This window comes from Pyrus communis, chromosome 6, assembly GCF_041283825.1.
Source record: "Pyrus communis isolate YQ-2024b chromosome 6, ASM4128382v1, whole genome shotgun sequence".
Lineage (NCBI taxonomy): Eukaryota > Viridiplantae > Streptophyta > Magnoliopsida > Rosales > Rosaceae > Pyrus > Pyrus communis.
Window position 1 is genome coordinate 1,107,779 of NC_142570.1, and position 22,143 is coordinate 1,129,921.

General features: G+C 38.2%; 4 protein-coding genes and 1 pseudogene across 4 annotated transcripts; all 5 read left to right on the forward strand.

Annotated features, from left to right (window-relative positions):
* Nucleotides 1–1,079: 1,079 nt before the first annotated feature.
* On the forward strand, nucleotides 1,080–8,297 carry LOC137710247 (loganic acid O-methyltransferase-like). Its single transcript, XM_088696155.1, has 4 exons — nucleotides 1,080–1,151; nucleotides 1,536–1,939; nucleotides 7,501–7,687; nucleotides 7,880–8,297. The coding sequence occupies exons 1-4, from the start codon at nucleotides 1,080–1,082 to the stop codon at nucleotides 8,159–8,161; spliced, it is 945 nt and encodes a 314-aa protein (XP_088552281.1). The 3' UTR covers nucleotides 8,162–8,297.
* An 821-nt stretch (nucleotides 8,298–9,118) lies between these two features.
* LOC137711741 (loganic acid O-methyltransferase-like) lies at nucleotides 9,119–10,600 on the forward strand. The gene is made up of 3 exons (XM_068450995.2): nucleotides 9,119–9,237; nucleotides 9,355–10,026; nucleotides 10,151–10,600. Exons 1-3 carry the CDS (start codon nucleotides 9,151–9,153, stop codon nucleotides 10,481–10,483), a joined length of 1,092 nt encoding a protein of 363 aa, XP_068307096.2. The 5' UTR covers nucleotides 9,119–9,150; the 3' UTR covers nucleotides 10,484–10,600.
* Nucleotides 10,601–16,550: 5,950 nt separating this feature from the next.
* Nucleotides 16,551–18,482, forward strand: LOC137709778 (loganic acid O-methyltransferase-like). Its single transcript, XM_068448762.2, has 3 exons — nucleotides 16,551–16,928; nucleotides 17,160–17,816; nucleotides 17,954–18,482. Exons 1-3 carry the CDS (start codon nucleotides 16,824–16,826, stop codon nucleotides 18,293–18,295), a joined length of 1,104 nt encoding a protein of 367 aa, XP_068304863.2. The 5' UTR covers nucleotides 16,551–16,823; the 3' UTR covers nucleotides 18,296–18,482.
* On the forward strand, nucleotides 18,300–19,332 carry LOC137710246 (loganic acid O-methyltransferase pseudogene; annotated as a pseudogene).
* A 747-nt stretch (nucleotides 19,333–20,079) lies between these two features.
* LOC137711742 (loganic acid O-methyltransferase-like) lies at nucleotides 20,080–21,929 on the forward strand. The gene is made up of 3 exons (XM_068450996.2): nucleotides 20,080–20,224; nucleotides 20,310–20,966; nucleotides 21,075–21,929. Exons 1-3 carry the CDS (start codon nucleotides 20,132–20,134, stop codon nucleotides 21,408–21,410), a joined length of 1,086 nt encoding a protein of 361 aa, XP_068307097.2. The 5' UTR covers nucleotides 20,080–20,131; the 3' UTR covers nucleotides 21,411–21,929.
* The last annotated feature ends 214 nt before the right edge of the window (nucleotides 21,930–22,143 follow it).

Sequence of the window (22,143 nt, forward strand, 5' to 3'; positions counted from 1 at the left end):
CTGCCCAATGCCCATGATGGGTTGATTGGGCACGGTCGGCTGTTGGATTTTGCTTCATTTGCTTCACGGCATATCTTCTCGTGGACGACGACAGAGGGACCAACTGTATTCCACTCTCTTCTTTGTTCTTACGGTTGTGAAAGAGGATAACCGACACGCACTTGGATCTGTAGAAATCTTACAGACCCGGTGAGATAAAGGGAAAATATATGAGAAAATGAGAGACGAAGATTGGTTAAAAGAAAGATGCCCGAGACTCAAGAATTTGAGGTGTTAGTCGATTTCCTTCCCTGAATTTGTCATTAATCTCTAAAGTTCTTCTTGAATTTTAATTTTAGTCAATCATCATCATGAACTTTTATAGTTAGACAATTTTTCTCTTGCCGATATATTTACGAATTTTTCGTCTAACATTTCGTCTATATCTGGTTGCGTGGATATTACATTTTTCGTATATGGAATGCTATATAAACTGAAGACTAAAAATAACTTGAAATTTAACTTTTTCCATTTTTCAAGTTTTTGTTTAATTCGTTCTCTTTACTCACAAAACTTCATTCATCTCTTCTCTTTTGAGAAGAAGTACGATATTCATTAATAATGAGGGAATGCATACAATGCTAAGAATAGGGTTGCACGTCGTTAAGGGCCTCAACAAAAACTTTGTCGGGAATTTCAACCCAGTCTAAGGAAAAAAGAGCGTTTTACATCAAATTACAAGATGGAGTTGCTATCCTCAAATAGAGAATCTAAGATAATATCTGGCGGTTCTTCAACCCACGTCAAGGTTTGGTTACTGTCAAGCTATATTTTGCCAAGTAATGTGCAACATTGTTGGCCTTGCTTCCACACTTTTGTTTATTTTTATCTTTTGAATTGATTGAATAAGAATACTAAAATAGTATCTGATATCATTTAATTTTCATCATGGCATTTGTGGCTAAATCCACAGAGAAAACCAAGTATCATTATATATACATACATTATATATACACATGTTCACCTCCAATGCTTCAGTAGTTCTAAGCATTCTCTCAGTGACTACTTCATTTCCGAGAGAGAGAGAGGGAGAGGGAGAGATGGAAGATGAAATATTTCCTATGATGGGAGGAGATGGCCCAAACAGCTACGCCAAAAATTCTAATTTACAGGTATGTCTCCGGGCAATCTCCAGCGAACCGAGTCATGCTGTATGTTTACCGTGCTAGCTACGAATTATTAATTCCCCATGTGTGTAAGTATCGATCATCAAACGCTAGTTTGTCGTTTGACTGTTGTGTTTTCTAAACCATTCGGATCATGCATAAATACTTTACAAGGCACGTACGTAACTGAGCGAAGTGAACATGTATGTATGCAAATCTGAGCTTATCAAAGTTTTTTAGGGTTTGTGCTCGTAATTTGCACCAAAGTTTGAATTCTCTTCTCAATAGTTTAGATGAACGAAGTGTAAAATGTTGCTTCAATAAAAAAAAAACGTACGTATGTTGATCATTAAGAAACTAACTATTGTGTTAATTGTCAATGTCTTGTAGAGAAAGGCAGCTGATGTTATAACGTCCGGAAGATTGGTTCCAGCAATATTCGCAAACCTCGACATAGAAAATCCGCAGCACTCTTCGATTTCAATCGCATTCCGGATTGCCCATTTGGGGTGTTCGGTTGGAGCCAAAACATTCATTCAAGTCAAGAACATAGTTGATGCAGTAGCTCAAAAATATCAGCACACTACAATTCAAGTACCAGAATTTCAAGTATACTTCAGTGACCTTGTTTCGAATGATTTCAGTTATCTTTTCGCCACTCTCCCCCGAGACAAGCAGTACTTTGCGGCAGGTGTCCCGGGCTTAGGAATAGGCAACGGTTATGGTGGACGGGTAATCGTGGTTATTACCTATAACCGTTTAAGATTTTACCCACATAATCGTTCACCAGTTGGGTATTTACATAAATGGGTATACCCATATCCATAACCGTTTATAAACGGTTAACCATACCATAACCGCATATCCATTTACCCATAACCGCGTACCCGTTTAGTTTTTTCTTTTACCCGTCTACCTATTTTTTTAACAACTTGAAAATTAAAAAGAAATTTGTCATAATTTTCTTTTTTATAATTATTAAATACCGTTATGAGTACATTTAACATGTATTTTTATATTAACGGCAATATTATTTATGAATATATGCGATGTCTCTCAATTATTTGACGGTCAATCTATTACAAGAATCATGCATGGTTGTAGGTTAATTAATATTCTTGTATACATATACATATATATATATATATATATATATATATGTAACGCATCAATCTGCTAATAGGCTAATTTGATAAATATTTGGATTTTTATTTAGAAACATATGTTCATCGATCCATGCCATTTAATCGATTTCTAATTTTGGGGTCAAATATTTATTGAAAACTTGAGGCCAATTAAATATATATATATATATATATATATATGTATAGGTACACATAATCTAATAATAATATGTTTCTAAATACTCAAGATAATCATTATCTTGAATTGGCCAAAACTCCAAAAAACTTCAAAACAAAACTGTCAAACACTAATGCTTTAGAACATTCAATTACATATATTAAATATTAGCTCGTTCTATCAACTATATTTTTCTCTCAAGTGAGGCATGCATATATATATATATATATATATATATATATATATATATTATATGACCATTTATAACCAAATATATCTTGGGATACTAAACCTAGTTAGGAACTATTTTTTTTTATTTTTTAGTTTTACATATATTAAAATAAACAGTTAAATGGGTACCCGTTTATAACCGCGGGTAATACCCATAACCGTCCATTTAAATTTCACGGGTAAACGGTTATACCCATAACCATTTATTTATCTAAACGGTTACCCATAACCGTAACCGTCAAATTTAAATGGGCAGATAACCGCGGTTACCCATAACCAATGGGTATTTGCCCATCCCTAGTGAGAATCCTCTTGACCAAGCTCATTGGGCCGTTGAAATTTTATCCAACGGCTACAATTATTATAACTTTTAGAGGGCCCCCTGTTTGTAGCCGTTGGATAAAATTTCAACGGCTTGATAGGCTTGGTCAGGAGAATCCTCACCCTTTGCTTAGGAGAGGATCTTGATCCGTATGTTTTGATATGGGTCTAATGTATTGCACAGTCATAGATAAGGTCTAATAAGTAGAGCAATTAAAGTGTTCATAATTTGAAAACAAAATTGCACCGACTGTCGTTGAAAGTTTTATCATAACTCTTCCAGAATTAACATGGAACTTTAAGTTACAAATCAAATCTCATCATTTCATAAAAAACTCTCATCCTTTTTAGTGTAAAATATATCGTTGTATTAAAAAAAAAAAAGTTACTCATTAAATCTCGTCATTTCATAAAAAAATCTATCCGACTCCTGTTTTGAATTTTCCTCGCGATTCCTGCAGATTAGTATCCAAATTTGAATTCGCATGAAACTATGAGCACTACAAGTAATTTTACATGTTTTCGTTGAGTCGTTTTCGTTTTTGCTAGTATTTGTTACATGATTCTAGTCTACATGATTCACGAGCATTATACATTGATTGTCTTATGTAAGTAATTGCTCAAGAGGCTTTTGACATTGATTGTGTTAGCTTCAGGGGCTTTTAACATTACCAAGATGGAGGACTACATCTTACTGTTAGAATCATGTAAAATTACTTATTCCACCATGATAGGTAGTTACAATACGATAAGTAGTTTAGCATGTACAAGTACTTATATGACAGGTAGTTCAGACTGTAAAAGTACTTATATAATAGGTAGTTTAGATTATAAAAGATCAGTTGAAATATAAGTTAATGCCGACTAATATTCTAATATGATAGGTAGTTTAGCTTGTACAAGTACTTATATGACATGTTGTTTAGATTGTAAAAGTACTTATATGATAGGTAGTTTAGATTGTAAAAAATTAGCTGAAATCTGGGTTTATGCCAACTAATAAAGTACTGAGTTGAAAAACAAAAAATAGAAAAATAATATAACTAATAGCGAGGCCCCTCAAGAGATTTATAGGTGTCCGAAATTTTGGAAATGTCCTAAATTAATTTTAGGAAATATGTGGTGCGAATAGAATGACTCTAACTTTGGCTTATAGTACACAGTTTTTTGTGAAAAAAAAAAATTTGAAATTTTTAGCTTTAAGAAATATTTTGCGCTGAAGTTAAGGAAAATATTGCAAAACCTTTGGATGTGATCCTACCGATTATTAGGTCCTGAAACTATTTTTTATTGATTCTTAAAGTGAGAAAATAGAAAAATATCTTTAAATTTAGGTTTTAAATAATTGATTACAAGTGTTTAAAAATGAATTATATTATATTTTGCATGGAAAAAATATTTTTTAAAAAACACGAATATGATAATTTGTTGTTATGATAAGAAAAATAAAAGAAACATTAACAAAATAAAAAATAAAAAATAAAAAAAACTGAAAAGGGAGGGATCGGTATGAAGATAGCGACTTTTTAGGGAATTAGTCGCTATCTTTTAAGCGATTATTATCTAAGAAAATCGCTATTAAAATACCGATCGTATCATTTTCTATTTTTTTTCTTTTTCCATTGAATAGCTATAGTAGAGTAAAATAGTAATCACAATACAAAGTATCAACCTAACAACACAAAGTGCTAATACATGGAGTCCTATTCATGGACCTAATTAAAAAAATAACTAAAAATTGGACTAATCTAATTGTTAGGCCATAAAATTGGGAAAGGAATCCTTTCTGGATGTCTTCCACCAAATCCACTCAATCAACTAATTCGGACCTTTGAAATTTAGTCCAACGGCTAAAGTTATTATAACTTTTAAAGGGGCCCCCTGTTTGTAGCCGTTGGATCAAATTTCAAGGGCATTGATTGATTGCTTGGGTGGATTTGGTGAAAGGGATTCGAAGAGGATCTCTTTCCATAAAATTGGACCTATTTCAAGTTAGTTTATTTACACATAACATATTTGTAAGGAAGAAGTTAATTTAAAACACATATTAATGAAACTATTTTTTGTCAACTATAAGAGGGTGAAAAAATATTTTTGTCTTCTATCACAAAATAAAATTATGGACAATAAAGTAATTTGCACAAACTAAATTTTACAGTTGTTTTTAAAAGCATCATCTGTCACATCCCGCCCCGGGGCGAATCACTTCCCGGGCCCGCTCCACCACCGTAGCACGATATTGTCTGCTTTGGGCTTACCATTCCCTCACGGTTTTGTTTTTGGGAACTCATGAGCAACTTCCCAGTGGGTCACCCATCATGGGATTGCTCTAGCCCCCTTCTCGCTTAACTTCGGAGTTCCTACGGAACCCGAAGCTAGTGAGCTCCCAAAAAGCCTCGTGCTAGGTAGGGATGAGAATATACATATAAGGATCACTCTCCTGGGCGATGTGAGATGTCACAATCCACCCCCTTAGGGGCCCGACGTCCTCATCGGCACACTTTCGGCCAGGGATTGGCTTTGATACCAATTGTCACATCCTGGCTCGGGGCGGATCACTTCCCGGGCCCGCTCCACCACCGTAGCACGATATTGTCCGCTTTGGGCTTACCATTCCCTCATGGTTTTGTTTTTGGGTGACCCACTGGGAAGTTACTCGTGAGTTCCCAAAAACAAAACCGTGAGGGAATGGTAAGCCCAAAGCGGACAATATCGTGCTACGGTGGTGGAGCGGGCCCGGGAAGTGATCCGCCTCGGGCCGGGATGTGACATCATCTACATGTAATCCTAACAAATCACCTAAAAGAACTCCGGATTTTTACGGGTGTATTGTTTTATGAAACTTCGAATTTCTATGGCACTTATTTTCAAATTTTCAAGTTCGAGTTTAAGTACGAACTCTAGGTTCATGATACTTGCAAACAAACACAATATACTTATGTAGTGAACGAGAATAGCTTCGTGACCTATATGTGAAAAGAATGAGTGACGACCCAAAATATGGGGCTGTCGTGGCTTGCAGGCCCAAGAGAGTGGTTGTTGGGTTGCTAGGCAACAAAGGAGAAGTAAATGAGTTAACAGATTATATACCCAATTATTGGGCTAAGAAGGAAAAGTGAAAAACAAGGCCTAACCCATGGGCTTGTTATATTGTGTTAGAATACATAAATTGCAAACTAGAATGACATATAGATTAAAAGTATTAGAACATATTGAAAACATGGGGGAACAAGCATATAATGAGTGCTTATTCAAGTATTGAACAAATCTCTTACAATTTATTGAAAAATAAAGTACAAAATGAAAGTAATTTATTTCCTGTCTAAGTAAGAGTCGTGACCTAGGTGGGTTCCTAGGCGGACTAAGCAGGCGCCTAAGCAAGTATGGACATCATTTCTTATTTTCAAACAATTAGGGATTAATTGGAACGGTGACCAGCCGCCTAATCCAAGATAGGGTTTTTAGAACAGTGGCAATTATTCATCAAGTAAATATTAATAAAAATAAAACTCAAGGGGTGGACCCTTGAGCAAAGAAAAACATGAAGAGAGAGAAGGTTTTTTAGAAAATGAGTAGGTTGAGTTTGAATTGTTAATATAAATATTCAAAGTTTGTAAAAATAGAGAGTGATGTTGGTGATGAAAAGTTAAACATAGTTGCTAAAATAGTTTTTTGTTTTATTTTTATTTTTTATTTTATTTTATTTTTTACATTATTCACTTGCTAGTTTAACAAAAATTTTGTCAAGTTTTTTTAACACTGTTCACTTGCTAGCTTAATAAAAATTTAGAATTTCTCATAAAGATGGTGACGCAACACGAAGTGATAAAAGGGTTACCGTGTAATCCCTTATAGAACAAAGTCTGGAGTCCACCAGAAAGTTGAGAAAATTCTAAAGGATAATTTGATAATTGATTGAAAGATGAAAGATGCTTACAAATACGAAGCCAGATGGTTTAAATAAACAAATTACAACCCCTTGGGGCATCTCAATAGACTTAGGTAATTAAGACGAAAACTAGAAGACAGATAATAAAGCCCTTGGAACCCCAAAAGACAAATAATAAAAAGCTCTATTTATTAGTAAACTGCTATTGTTGACAAGTTTATGCAAAAGATGGCTCAAGCCACTTTTGTAGGAGAATTGAACACCACTTCTATGACCGCGTCACGGTCCCAATTTTGACATCATAATATTTGTTGCTGCCTTTCATGTCACCATATTGAATGAATCCAACATTTTCCAACTTTAATTCTTCTTTTTCAAAATCTGAAACATTTTATTTTATTTTTCTTTCTTTGTTGGAAGTGACATGTATCTGTCCTACATCAGATGGTTACTCATTGTCATTTATGAACTTTCAGTTTGGTTTTTAACTCCTAATGTCTTTCAAATTTATCATTTTTTTGTCTCATAGCTAGTATTCTCAACTTGAATAGACGAAGATAACCTAATTTCAGAGAAAAATTACAATAGAGGCAAATTTTAATGTTTTAAAAGATTTCGGGGCTTTAATTCACCTATATTAAACAAGGGAAGGATGTACTATTCGAATGCGCCAATTGAAGTTGGTCACGCATATTCAGTTCAGTATGCAAAAGACATGAAGTGTTTTCTGGATGCTCGAGCGGAAGAGCTCGCTCCTAGAGGCTTACTGGTGCTTCTTATTGATCGTAGTCTTGGATTAGTTAATCGCTTCGGTTTTAGCTTTAGAGTCAAATGAAATACTTAAAACCCAGAATAAAAGTTCTAAAGGTCAATTCTATATCCTAAATGATCAAGCCTGTCAATAATTGAGATGTTCATCGTGTAATTAGTGGTGGACCGTTGATCCGTCTTTCTGAAATCTTAACACTTAAAATTTGTATGAGCATTGCAGGGGTTAATAAGCCAAGACAAACTGGACACTTTCAACCATCCAACGTACAGGCCATCAATGGAGGAGCTGAGCGAGCTAGTACACGAAAACGGGTGTTTTGAGATTGCAAGACTGGAAAAGCAACCTCGGGTGTCCACCTCTTATAGTACAACAGGAGAGGTTAGAGCTGGCATGGGAAGCCTTCTCACAAAGAAAATCGAAGCACAACCGCGTCGAGTCCTCACTGCTGGTGTTGATGATTTGGCTTCCACATTATTTGTCGTTCTCAAGCGAAAACATTGAGAAAATAAAGATACGTTGTGCATATTCAGTTGATCAGTTATATGTTCTGTTCTTAGTTGTTGCTCTATTGCTTTCTTTGTAACTTGTAAGGAATAAAAGTTGGTGGTGGATTTGTTAATTTCTCTTCCATGTTGAAGGTTGGATTATGACAACTAGTTGTTGAGATTGTTATATAATTGAAAAATCTGAAGGCAATGGTGGTTGAGGGGATACTCGAAAACCCTAAACCAACACCTTCATTGCAGTCAACAACATCATAGAAACCGTATCACAAACATTTCAGATCGAAGGCTACAAAACCTCCCCACCGGAATTCCACTTATACTCCAATGACCATGTTTCAAATGATTTGACTACTCTCTTTCACCACGTTCCCCAAACTTCTCAAGCGCTAATATTGCTTAGAATGCGCATCGGGCAGCTGTCTGTCTCGATCTTCCCTCCGGCATGGGCAAGGCGTCGAAGTTTTGGTCGGAATCATATAACAACCAACAGTACGGTCTTTTTATCTTTTATGTTTGGCTCATATTTTGCAATAGATGCCGCCTGCTGAGAGGCAGTTGATGCTCAAAGGCGGCGTAATGTTCGTAAATTAGCAGTTGCCCAATGGTTAAATTACGTAGTTTATGTTGTCTGCCTCTCCCTTGATGTTGCCCTTAAGTTAAAATTCCACCTGGTAAAGTCAGACGGCACAGAATATGAAACAAAATGGATGAATTCCAATTGTGCAATGCTGGCAGTATAAAATGCAAAAATTGGTAAAAATTCTTCCTCTTTAATTCATTGAATCGAATGGATTTCTGTCCTTGTCTTTAAAAAGAAACAGCTAACTGGAAAACGACGAAAAAATTTGTCATAAACAACGATAATTAGTCTTAATTAATTTAATATCAAGCAGCTGTACTAGATATAATTATTATTTATAACAACCCCGAGGGGACAATATGTGCCATTACTCCAACCGCACGAAAACGGAGAGAAATAGAGAGATGGCTGCATCAAAGGAGCTAATTGAAGCATTTCCAATGAAAAGTGGAGATGGTCCCAACAGCTATGCCAAGAACTCCACTTACCAGGTTCTTCTTTTGTTAATTTTGTGGTCTGATGAATTTTCGATGTCTTTCTATACAAATTATGGTTCCAAAACGAAGTAACTGCTATATAATCATGTCTCACAATCTCTGGTTTTGCAGAGACAACTAGTGGATGCTGGCAAAGAAATTCTAAGCAAGACAATTGCCGAAAAGCTTGACGTAGAAATCTTGTTATCTTCCAATAGTACCTTTCGCGTTGCGGATCTTGGTTGCTCTGTCGGACCTAATACATTTTCCGCGGTTGAAAACATACTTGAAGCTGTAGAGTTCAAGTATCAAAGCCGAGGGCTGAGTTCTCAAATCCCTGCCGGATTTCAAGTCTTCTTCAATGATCACACCTCGAATGATTTTAACATGCTATTCCGCTCCCTCCCACCAAACAGGCGGTACTGTGCAGCGGGCGTACCTGGTTCTTTCCACGGTCGCCTATTTCCTAACGCTTCGATTCACTTTTTCCACTCTTCTTTTACCATTCATTGGATGTCTAGAGTGCCGAAAGAGGTTGCAGACAAGAACTCCCCTGCTTGGAATAAAGGACGAATCCATTACCTAAATTCCACGGAGGAAGTAGTAAGGGCTTACAAAGCTCAACATGCCGAGGACATGGAGTGCTTCCTCCATGCCAGGGCACAAGAGATTGTGCATGGAGGACTGATGGCACTTACCATTCCAGGCCTCCCTAGCCTCCCTCACGAAACCTCTCATCCTCGTGCAGCGCGAAACGGGACCCATCAACTAGTAGAATCTTGTCTTACGGAGATGGTTCGAAAGGTAATGAAAATATGTTGCGACTTCAAACATTATTCTCCCATATTTAATATGTGATAGATGAAAAATTGGAAGATGAAATATCTTTAATTGAACTTTACTAACATTCTAGTTTTCCCTACTGCAGGGCATGGTTAGTGAAGAGAAAGTAGATTCGTTCAACGTACCGATATATTATATGTCACTGGAAGAATTGGAAGCTGCTGTAGAACGCAACGGATGCTTCAGCGTGGAGAGAATCGAAAATCTGCCATTTCCACAAGGCAGTGGCTCTATTAGCAAACTAATCATATCTCACATCAGAGCTGCCATAGAAGGGCTCATCAAGCAGCACTTTGGCCATGAGATTTTAGACGAGCTCTTCGACTTGTGTTGCAAGAAATTCGAAGAGCAACGCCTCGAGTATGAGTCAGGGAGGCCGATTATCTATCTTGCTGTGCTTAAACGCAAGGCAAATTGATCGTTACGGTGTTCTGGTGTTTGTGAAGTTGCTACATTTAATTTTTCTTGAGTTTCTTTGTTATGCTTAGTGTTTAGTTCACGACTGAATAATTGACATGTAAAATTGTAGTTATGTATTTGTTAAAGAAATTAAATTGTCTTTTTGGCAAAATAAAAACAAATAAATTAAAGAAATAAGACGTTGTCATGGGTGCTCTTGTTGAATAAGTGGCCAAGTGGCCATACTTTAGATTAAACAAAAGAAGGTGGAAACACCTTTCCTTGTTTTGGGGAGGAAAATAAGGGAAAAGAATGTTTTGGTTCCCTAGCACAACCCGTGAGTTTGGTTTTGGCAGAAAGCTAAAAGAAAAAAAGTTGTTTTTAATAATACGAGTTCATTTCGGTTGTGTGTAAACAAGAGAGAAGATAGAGTTGCAGAGAGTTTTGCAGAGCTCTTTTTGCAGAGAGCAAGGGAGTCTTGCAGAGAGCCCAAAAAGAGGAACAAGTTGATGCTTCAATTGGTTATTAATCATCCACCAAAGTAGTTGTTGTTGTAATAGTTTTGAGCTATATGTATAGAGAAGAAATTATTCATTATATTTCTTTCTCTATTTGTTTCTTTGGTTTGTGAGAGCTATTGGGTGTAGTGGGCTTTTGGGTTGTGAGATTGCCAACACTTTGTAAACTTCCATTTGGTTGATAGTGGATTATTGGGTGAGCTCCTACTGCTCCGAGGACGTACTCCAGTTACACTGACTGTGGAGGAACCTCGTTAAAATCTTTGTGTCTTTTATATTTTGTTCTTGCATTTTCATTTGATAAATTTCCTGTGGGTTAGCTTGAGTTGGTTCCATTTGATTTTGGTGCTATCCTAGCACAACAATTGGTATCAGAGCACTGGTTGCTCTTGGGTACTGTCTAGTTGCCAAAGATGTCAGACGGGCAAGATGAGAATCCTTTTGGAAGCAGCTCCGGGTTTGCAAGAACTACGGTGCAAAATGAAAAGTTCGAAGTGGAAAAGTTTAATGGCACAAACAACTTCAGGATGTGGCAATGTGAGGTTAAAGATGTGTTGGCTCAACAAGATCTTCTTGCCGCCTTGGGAGAGAAGCCTGAAGCTATGTCAAAACTGGAATGGGAGAAATTAAATTTGTGGGCTTGCTCTTCAATTTGGTTGTGCCTTGCAAAAACTCAGAAGTATTTTGTGATGCGGGAGACTTTGGCAAGTGTGTTGTGGCAAAAATTGGAAGACAAGTATATGACGAAGAGTGCAGAGAACCGGCTACACTTGAAGAAAAAGCTCTACCGCTTCCAATACAAAGAAGGTACAAAAATGATTAGACACCTTGATGCTTTTAATAAGTTGATTGCCGACTTGTTAAATTTAGATGAGGATATTAAGGATGAAGATAAGGCCTTAATATTGTTGAATTCCTTGCCGGACTCTTATGAGCATTTTGTTACCACTATTATGCATGGTAAAGAAACTGTGAAATTTGAAGATGTGTCAAATGCCTTGATGAATTATGAAATGAGGCATAGAGATAAAAATCATGATAGTACCTCTGAAGCTTTATTTGTTAGAGGTAGATCATCGGAGAGGAGATCCTCTTCTAGCAGGAAAAAATCACAGTCTCGACCTAGAGGAAACTCTAAAGGTAGAAAACCTTTGGAAAGGGATGAATGTGCCTTTTGTCGTAATAAGGGCCATTGGAAGAAAGATTGTCCTAGATTGAAGACCAAAGGAAAAGAAAGTTCTGAAGCTAATGTTGCTGAGGTTGAAACAGATTTTTCTGATTTTGCTTTAACCACTTCCTCATCATTTGATTGTGCTACTAAGTGGGTGTTGGATACGGGTTGTACTCATCATATGACTCCTCACAAGGATTGGTTTTCAAGCTTGAAAGAGTTTGATGGCGGTGTTGTGTTCATGGGAGATGACAATCCTTGCACAACAAAAAGGATTGGTACAGTTCGTTTGAAGTTGCATGATGGCATGGTTAAAGAGTTGACAGGTGTTCGGTATGTACCGAATTTGAAGAAAAATCTTATTTCTTTGGGAACTTTGGAAGCCAAGGGCTTCAGGTTTCATTCAGATGGGCAGACATTGAAGGTGACTTATGGTGCACTTGTTGTGATGAAAGCTCCTCGATGTGGCCATTTGTATTTATTGCAAGGAAGCACTGTGATAGGTGAAGCATCTGTAGTCTCAGAAAATATGGGCACATCCGATTCTGATACTACTAGACTGTGGCATATGAGATTAGGCCATGCCGGTGAGAAAGCTCTACAAGGGCTTGTGAAACAAGGTCTTCTAAAAGGTGCCACGACTTGTAAGCTTGATTTCTGTGAGCATTGTGTCTTGGGGAAGCAAACTAGAGTGAAGTTTGGTACTGCTGTACATCAGACGAAGGGCATTCTTGATTATGTGCATTCGGATGTTTGGGGTCCTACAAAGACTCCCTCTTTGAGTGGTAGACATTGGTTCGTGACCTTTGTTGATGATTATTCAAGAAGGTCTTGGGTCTACACTATGAAGCACAAGAGTGAGGTGTTGAGCATTTTCTTGGGTTGGAAGAAAATGGTTGAGAACCAGACTGGGAGAAAGATTAAGATTTTGAGATCGGATAATGGTGGTGAATATACATCCGACCCTTTCTTTAAAGTTTGCAAAGAGGAAGGGATTGTGAGACATTTTAGTGTCCGGGGAACTCCACAACAAAATGGAGTTGCAGAAAGATTGAATCGAACCTTGCTTGAGAAGGTTAGATGCATGTTGTCTCAGTCGGGTTTGAGCAAGTCGTTTTGGGCAGAGGCAGTTACTTATGCATGTCACATCATCAACCGATTACCCTCAGCTGCTGTTCAGGGTAAGACGCCAATGGAGGTATGGACTGGAAAACCTTCTACTGATTATAATTATATTCGTATTTTTGGTTCACCTGCTTATTTTCATGTAACTGAAAATAAACTTGATCCTAGAGCCAAAAAGGCTATCTTTCTTGGTTTTAGTAGTGGTGTCAAAGGTTACAGGTTATGGTGCCCGGAGATGAAGAAACTTGTAATCAGCAGAGATGTGACATTTGATGAAGAAAATATGTTCAGAGACTCTGAAAAGAATGTGAAAGATGTCCAACAGGTGGAGCTTGAGAAAGTTGCCTCTAGTACTTCAAATCCTATTTCCGCTGATGTCGAAGCCACTACAAGTGAAGAAGTGGGAGACCATGAGGATGTTGAAGAAGTTGAACTTGAAGATTCTATTCAAGTTGAAGAGCAAGTTTCACCTCAAGAGTCTATTGCCAAGAACAGAGGAAAAAGACAAATTACCAAGCCAGCTCGGTATAGTGACTATGTTGCTTTTGCTCTTCCTATTATCACTGATGAGATTCCATCCAATTTTGAGGAAGCCATTGAGAGTGAAGAAAAGGAGAAGTGGTGCAATGCCATGGGCGACGAGATGAATTCTCTCATGAAAAACAAGACTTGGGAGTTAGCTAAATTGCCTAAGGGTAAGAAAGATATTGGTTGCAAATGGGTGTATGCCAAGAAGGAAGATGTTGCTGAGAAAAACAATGTCAGATTCAAAGCAAGATTAGTTGCTAAAGGGTATGCACAAAAGGAGGGCATTGACTACAATGAAATCTTTTCTCCAGTTGTGAAGCACTCCTCAATTCGCATTATGTTAGCTCTTGTTGCACAATATGATCTTGAACTTGTGCAACTTGATGTGAAGACGGCTTTCCTACATGGTGATTTGAATGAAGAGATTTATATGTGTCAACCGGATGGGTATAAAGTGAAAGGGAAAGAAAATTTGTTTTGCAAGTTGAAGAAATCACTTTATGGCTTGAAGCAATCTCCAAGACAATGGTATTTGAGGTTTGATAAATTTATGAGAGGCCAAAATTATTCTAGAAGTCAATATGATCATTGTGTGTACTTCAAGAAGTTGCAAGATGGGTCTTTCATTTATTTATTGATATATGTTGATGATATGTTGATTGCCTCAAAGAATGTTGAAGAGATTGAGAAATTGAAGAAGCAAATGAAGAATGAGTTCGAGATGAAGGATCTTGGTGAAGCAAAGAAGATCCTTGGCATGGAGATCACTAGAGACAGAGAGAAAGGTTTGGTATACTTGAATCAAAGACAATACCTTGAGAAGTTGATTCGGAAGTTTGGAGTTCATGATTCAACCAAACCGGTTAGTAACCCTTTGGTTCCTCATTTTAAATTAAGTTCTCTACAGTGTCCTAAAACTGATAAAGAGAAGCTGCAAATGAAAGATATACCATATGCAAATTTGGTTGGTAGTTTGATGTATGCAATGGTATGCTCTAGACCGGATATTGCTCATGCAGTTGGCATGGTGAGTCGATATATGCATAATCCAGGTAAAGAGCATTGGCAAGCAGCTAAATGGATATTGAGATATCTCCATAGTACTCGAGACGTTGGTTTATGCTTTGAGAGAGATGACTCTGGTATTGGTCATTTTGCAGTTGGTTATGTTGATTCAGATTATGCAGGTGATCTGGATGGAAGGAAGTCTACTATAGGCTATGTATTTACTATGGCTAAAGGGCCAGTTTGTTGGAGGTCCATTTTGCAGTCGTCTGTTGCTTTGTCTACTACAGAGGCTGAATATATGGCAGTTGCTGAAGCTATAAAGGAGGCCATTTGGATACATGGGCTGATTAGAGATTTGGGGGTTGATCAGAAGCAGGTGGAGGTGCATTATGATAGTCAGAGTGCCATTTATTTGGCTAAGTATCAGGTTCATCATGCGAGGACCAAGCACATAGATGTGCGTTATCACTTTGTTCGTGAAGTAGTTGGTGAAGGGGAGATCATTCTCCAGAAGATTCCAACTAAAGACAACCCCGTTGATATGTTGACTAAGGTTGTTGGTGTAGCCAAGTTTGTTCATTGCTTGAACTTGGCTCACATTTTGCCTATATAAAGAAGACGTTGAGCAGTAGGAGTTTTGGAGTATTTGGCTCGGCATGAGTTGTTCTCTTGCTAGTGATTGGGAGTGATGTTGTGTGTTAATTATGTTGTTTGGCTTAGCATGGCGTTTTTCGGAACTTGGCCAAGGTGGAGATTGTTGAATAAGTGGCCAAGTGGCCATACTTTAGATTAAACAAAAGAAGGTGGAAACACCTTTCCTTGTTTTGGGGAGGAAAATAAGGGAAAAGAATGTTTTGGTTCCCTAGCACAACCCGTGAGTTTGGTTTTGGCAGAAAGCTAAAAGAAAAAAAGTTGTTTTTAATAATAAGAGTTCATTTCGGTTGTGTGTAAACAAGAGAGAAGATAGAGTTGCAGAGAGTTTTGCAGAGCTCTTTTTGCAGAGAGCAAGGGAGTCTTGCAGAGAGCCCAAAAAGAGGAACAAGTTGATGCTTCAATTGGTTAGTAATCATCCACCAAAGTAGTTGTTGTTGTAATAGTTTTGAGCTATATGTATAGAGAAGAAATTATTCATTATATTTCTTTCTCTATTTGTTTCTTTGGTGTGTGAGAGCTATTGGGTGTAGTGGGCTTTTGGGTTGTGAGATTGCCAACACTTTGTAAACTTCCATTTGGTTGATAGTGGATTATTGGGTGAGCTCCTACTGCTCCGAGGACGTACTCCAGTTACACTGACTGTGGAGGAACCTCGTTAAAATCTTTGTGTCTTTTATATTTTGTTCTTGCATTTTCATTTGATAAATTTCCTGTGGGTTAGCTTGAGTTGGTTCCATTTGATTTTGGTGCTATCCTAGCACAACAGCTCTCTCTCTCATCCTTTCGTGTTCTTCCTTTTAATATCCCACCTCCAAGGGGAGAACCTCAAAAATCTAGGTATAAAAGTAAGACGAAAAAAACTAACGGTAGCAAAAACAAAGTGTAAATTTCTCGATACTTAGCTCAAGTGGCTTGGAAGGACGAGATGGAAATGTCGGATTCCCCTTGTATAACCGAAAATTCGCTGTAGTAGAGAGATATTCTCTAGCCTGCAAAATATATTAAATCTGTAGCAAAAACAAAGTGTGAATTTCACGATACTTAGCTCAAGTGGCTTCGAAGGACGAGATGGAAATGTCGGATTCCCCTTGTAACTGAAAATTCGCTGCAGGAGCGAGATACTCTCGAGCCTGCAAAATATATTAAATCTGTTTGAAAACCTTTGGATTCACATGTAATTGCATTGTATTTTATTAAGCTAGCCGTCCAATTTGTCTTACACTGCTTCATTACCATTAACTATTAAAGTTGCTTTTAATTGATTTGTTTCTGTGTTTTGATTATCTCTATATATGCCCCTCAAGATACAATATTGACATAAAACCCCTCTCTCCCAGAGAAAGAAACCGAGAGACATGGCTGCAGCTGAGGAGGAAACCAGTAACTTCTCTGAACCTGAAGCACATCCGATGAGCGGTGGAGATGGTCCCAACAGCTACGCCAACAACTCAACTTTGCAGGTAATGTGGATTCACTTTCTTGTTTAAACATCCAGTTGCGAAAACCGTTCTTTTGTAAAGCTCATTCTGTTACTGAAGATTTTGATGATCTCTTGCGAAGCAGCAATTAACAACTCCGATAACGATTTCATCTCAATGTTTACTAAGATTGACGCATTTTATGTATGGTTATATTAACATGTAGCAAATAGATTAATAAATATGTTGACGGGGGTTTTTGCACTTTTGCAGAAAGGAGCCGTGGATTCTGCAAAAGAACTTATAAGCAAGGCAGTTGCCGAAAAGCTTGACACAGACGTGTTGTTATCTTCTAACACCTTTCGCGTTGCCGATTTGGGTTGCTCGGTCGGGCCAAATACTTTTTTGTCCGTTGAAAACATACTCGAAGCTGTTGAACTAAAGTATCAGAGCCAAGGGATGAACTCACAAATCCCTGAATTTCAAGTCTTCTTTAATGATCATACTCTCAATGATTTTAACAAGCTCTTCTACTCCCTCCCGCAGAACAGGCGATACTATGCTGCAGGCGTGCCTGGTTCTTTCTACGGCCGCCTATTTCCTAATGGTTCTATTAACTTTTTTCACTCATCTTATGCCCTTCAGTGGCTTTCTAGAGTACCAAAAGAGGTAGTGGACAAAAATAGTCCGGCATGGAACAAAGGACGAATCCATTACTCAGATTCCACTGATGAAGTCTTAAAGGCTTACGAAACTCAACACGCTGAGGACATGGAGTGCTTTCTAAATGCCAGGGCACAAGAGATTGCAGAAGGAGGATTGATGGTACTCATCATTCCAGGCAACCCCAATACTCTCCTTCATTCGAATTCAATGGGACATGTGACCTTTCAACTTATAGGGTCTTGCCTCATGGACATGGCTAGAAAGGTAAGCAATGATATGTGTTGTCATATGAAATAACTTCTATATAACTTAACCAGCACCAACAACAAAAAATGATACTTCAATTCTTGCGCTGCGTACAATTGCGAAAGACATTTCCTTTATCGCTGCTATGTGTGCAGGGAGTAGTGAGTGAAGAGGAAGTAGATGCATATAACATACCTCTGTACGCCATGACTCCCCAAGAACTGGAAGCTGCTGTAGAAAGAAATGAACATTTTAACCTAGAGAAGTTGGAAACATTACCTCAAGTGCCGATTCCTCGCACTGTCCCTTTAACCCAACTCGCATCACATGTGAGAGCTGCCTTTGAGGGAGTTATCAAGCAGCATTTCGGAGAGGAAATCTTAGATGAGCTCTTTGACTTGTACCTTAAGAAACTTGAAGACCAACCCTCTATCCTTACGTCGGGGACTTCAACTGCAATTAACTTTCTGGCCGTTCTTAAGCGGAAGGCAAATTGATGCGATGAAGTTTGGTATTTGTCAAGCTATAGTTAAACTTCCTTTGCCTAAAAAATTTGTTGGATTCGCCTTGTGAACGAAGAAATTGATGCTCTTGTTTAAGTGATGTTTGTAAAACTTTGCCTCCAAATATAATTGATGGCATTCTATTAATTTTCTTTAATGGTCACACTCCAAATGATTTTAACATGCTCTTCCAATCCCTCCCTCCGAGCCGGCAATACTATGCTGCAGGCGTACCGGATCTTTCTAGGTTCATATATTTCCCAATGCTTCCATTCACTTTGTTCACTCTTCTTATGCCCTTCACTGGCTTTCTAGAGTGCCGAATGAGGTAGTGGACAGAAACAGCCATGTGTGGAACAAAGGACAAATCTTTTATTCAAATTCCACTGATGAAGTCGTAAGGGCTTATGAAGCTCAACATGCTTAGGACATGGAATGCTTCCTGCATGCCAGGGCACAAGAGATTGTGCATGGAGGATTGATGGTGCTTATCATTCCATGCCGCCTGAATGATGCCCCTCATACACTTTCTTCGTGAAACCAGGCTCATCAACTTCTCAGGTTTTGCCCCATGGACTTCGCTAGGAAGGTAGGAAAATGACCCCCTGCTCTAAGATTGATTATATAACACCATAATGTATCCGACGGAATGACTTCTATGTGTTTTTCTTTATGCAGAGAGTAGTTAGGGAAGAAAAAGTAGATCCCCTTCTTTTAATCTACCTTTGTATTATATGTCTCCCCAAGAACTCAAAGCTGCTGTGGAGAGAAATGGTTGTTTTAGTAGAGACTCAGAGAGAATGGAAAACTTACGTCGTGTCCCATCACTTGACAATGTTACTAAAAGTAGCCAGTTACTTGCATTTCATGTTAGAGCTGCCACCAAGGGACTCGTGAAGCAACAATTTGGAGACAAAATCTTAGACGAGCTCTTTGACTTGTATTGCAAGAGAATTGAAGAGCAACCATCCACCTTTGAGTCTGGGAAGGCAATTAACCTTCCTGTTGTTCTTAAGCACACGAAAAATTGATTTGAACATGCTTTTGTGGTATTCGTCAAGCTGTTAAAATACTTTCCGATTACAGCGAATCATCTGTCACATTCACAACGCGTTGATAAGCCAATCAAAAGTTATGCTTCAATTAATGCTATACATTGATCTCCTCTAGAATTTTCGACTTTTACCATCCCTGTGCATTCTATGCATGAAGTTCATGTGTCACATACTTGATCTTGTACTACTCGATCGATCGAGCTAGTTCCTTATTATTCTTGCTATGTGCTTTCCTTTAACATCCCTGTGCACTTCATGTGTCCTGAAGAACTGGAAGCTGCTGTCGAACAAAACAGATGTGTTAGCCACAAGAGATTGGAAAACGTACTGAATCAAGTAATGTCACGTATTGACTTTTACAAATGAAACCGTGTTATTGATTTGGGTTACAACCACTGTGACGTACGTGTTGTAGGTAAGTCCACATGGCATGAGTATATAGAGGCAGTCCAGGGACGGAGAAGCAATTCCATCTAGGACTTTTTCAATTGTTAATTATACCATAGATAAGATTTATTCGATTTTATGCATAAAAGTCTTTAACAACAACAAAAAAACATAGAAAAAGTTGAATAGTTGGTCTGAAATTGCATCACCACCATGGACTTTTGCAGTTGTACTTTCTTCTACATTTCTTAATTGATTTTTCTTTGTCTTTGATTGGTGTCAAGTAGCAGTGATGATGCAATACAAATATACCATCAACATCTCCCCTCCAAGAAAACACAGAGAGAGAGAGAGAGAGAGAGAGAGAGAGAGAGAGAGAGAGATAGAGATGGCAGCACTGGAAACCAGTACATTCTCAGAAGCATTTTCAATGAAAGGTGGAGATGGCCCTGACGGCTATGCGAAAAACTCTACGTTCCAGGTTCTTGTATAGTATTCTTAGATTGTGTATATGTGTGTATGTGTGTTTATTTATGTAGGTATAAAAGTAATCTTCTGTTGTGTAGAGAGGAGTTGTGGATGCTACCAAAGATCTTCTAGGCAAGGCAATTGCAGAAAACCTCGATATCGAAATCTTATCATCGTCCAAAACCTTTACCATTGCAGATTTGGGTTGCTCTGTTGGTCCTAACACATTTTATTCTGTCCAAAACATACTCGAAGCCGTGGAGTACAAGTGCCAAACCCAAGGGCTGAATGCTCAAATCCCGGAATTTCAAGTCGTTTTTAATGACAATACTCCGAATGATTTTAATACGCTCTTCAAATCCCTCCCCCAGGACAGGCGATACTATGCAGTGGGCGTGCCTGGCTCTTTCTACAGTCGCCTATTTCCTAATGCTTCTGTTCAAGTTGTTCACTCCTCATATGCCAATCACTGGCTTTCTAGAGTGCCAAAAGAAGTAGCAGACAGAAATAGTCCGGCGTGGAACAAAGGACGAATTCATTACTCAAATTCGACCGATGAAGTACTAAAGGCTTATGAAGCTCAATACGCCGAGGACTTGGAGTGCTTCTTAAATGTCAGGGCACAAGAGATTGTTTACGGAGGACTGATGGTGCTTATCATCATAGGCCGCCCTGATGGTACCCCTCATTCTCTTTCTCAGGCAAATATGACCTTCCAAATTTTAGGATCTTGCCTCGTTGACTTGGTTAGAAAGGTACACAAATACGCAATCGCATAAACAGTCTAATATGTTATAAATCAGAAACGGAAGAGAACTTTGTATCCGATTTTACAATAATTGTGCGTTTTTTGTTTAATGCAGGGAATAGTTGATGAAAAGAAAGTAGACTCTTTCAACCTACCTATGTACTGCATGTCTCCCGGAGAAGTGGAAGCTGCGGTAGGACGAAATGGATGTTTTAGCATGGAGAGAATAGAGAACTTACCTGCTTTCGCACCACCGGACAATGTCTCTAAAGCCAAACTGCTTGCGACTCACATGAGAGCTGCAATGGAAGGAGTCGTCAAGCAGCACTTCGGAGAAGAAATCTTAGACGAGGTCTTTGACTTATACCGCAAGAAAATTGAAGAGCAATCCTCGATCTTTGATGCAGGAAAGTCGATTAGCTTTCTCGTTGTGCTTAAACGCAAGGCTTAGAGATTGGAACTTATATTATGTTTGGAGTTATGGGATAATCTTCCCATTAGCTTCTAAATGATGTAGTTTCCACCGTTCTGTTTTTCAATTTCCTGTTGTAATCTTCATAAGCGTTTCTACTGTTCTGTCTTTCATGGGGTGATTTTGTAGGAAACATGTCTGTTGACGACCGTTTCTTCAATTTCCTGATTTCATACAAACATGTTGAACCTTTCACTGAAAATTTAGCTAACTGCTTCACCAAAAAAGCATCTCACAAGTGCTTCTTCAGAAAGTGCTTCTTACACCAAGGAGCACTTTTAGCTTTTTCTCCGACTTATCCTAGGCATGAAGTTCATGTGTCGCATAGTTAAAGCCTTTTACCTTGAATGCATGGATTAATGTCACGTATAGCAGCTTCTCATCAGTCATCAGTACATATAAATTACAGCAGAAGAGGAAGCTAGCAAGTTCTGTGAAGGTTTTCCGATGAAAGGCGGAGATGGTGCGGACAGCTATGCCATGAACTCTACTTGCCAGGCTCCTTCTCATGAACTCTACACTTTACTCATTAGCGCAAAGAAATTAATGACACTTCTTTATCTTTTGAGTTGTTTTCCTAGATCAGGGCGATATTTTGAAGGAAGAACAAATTACAAGCAATTTTCCTTCCTTGAATGTCATTTAGATTTGCTGTACCTTGATGTCTTGATTTGAATTTAGTTAGGTGTGGCCCTTTTTTTCTATCCCAAAG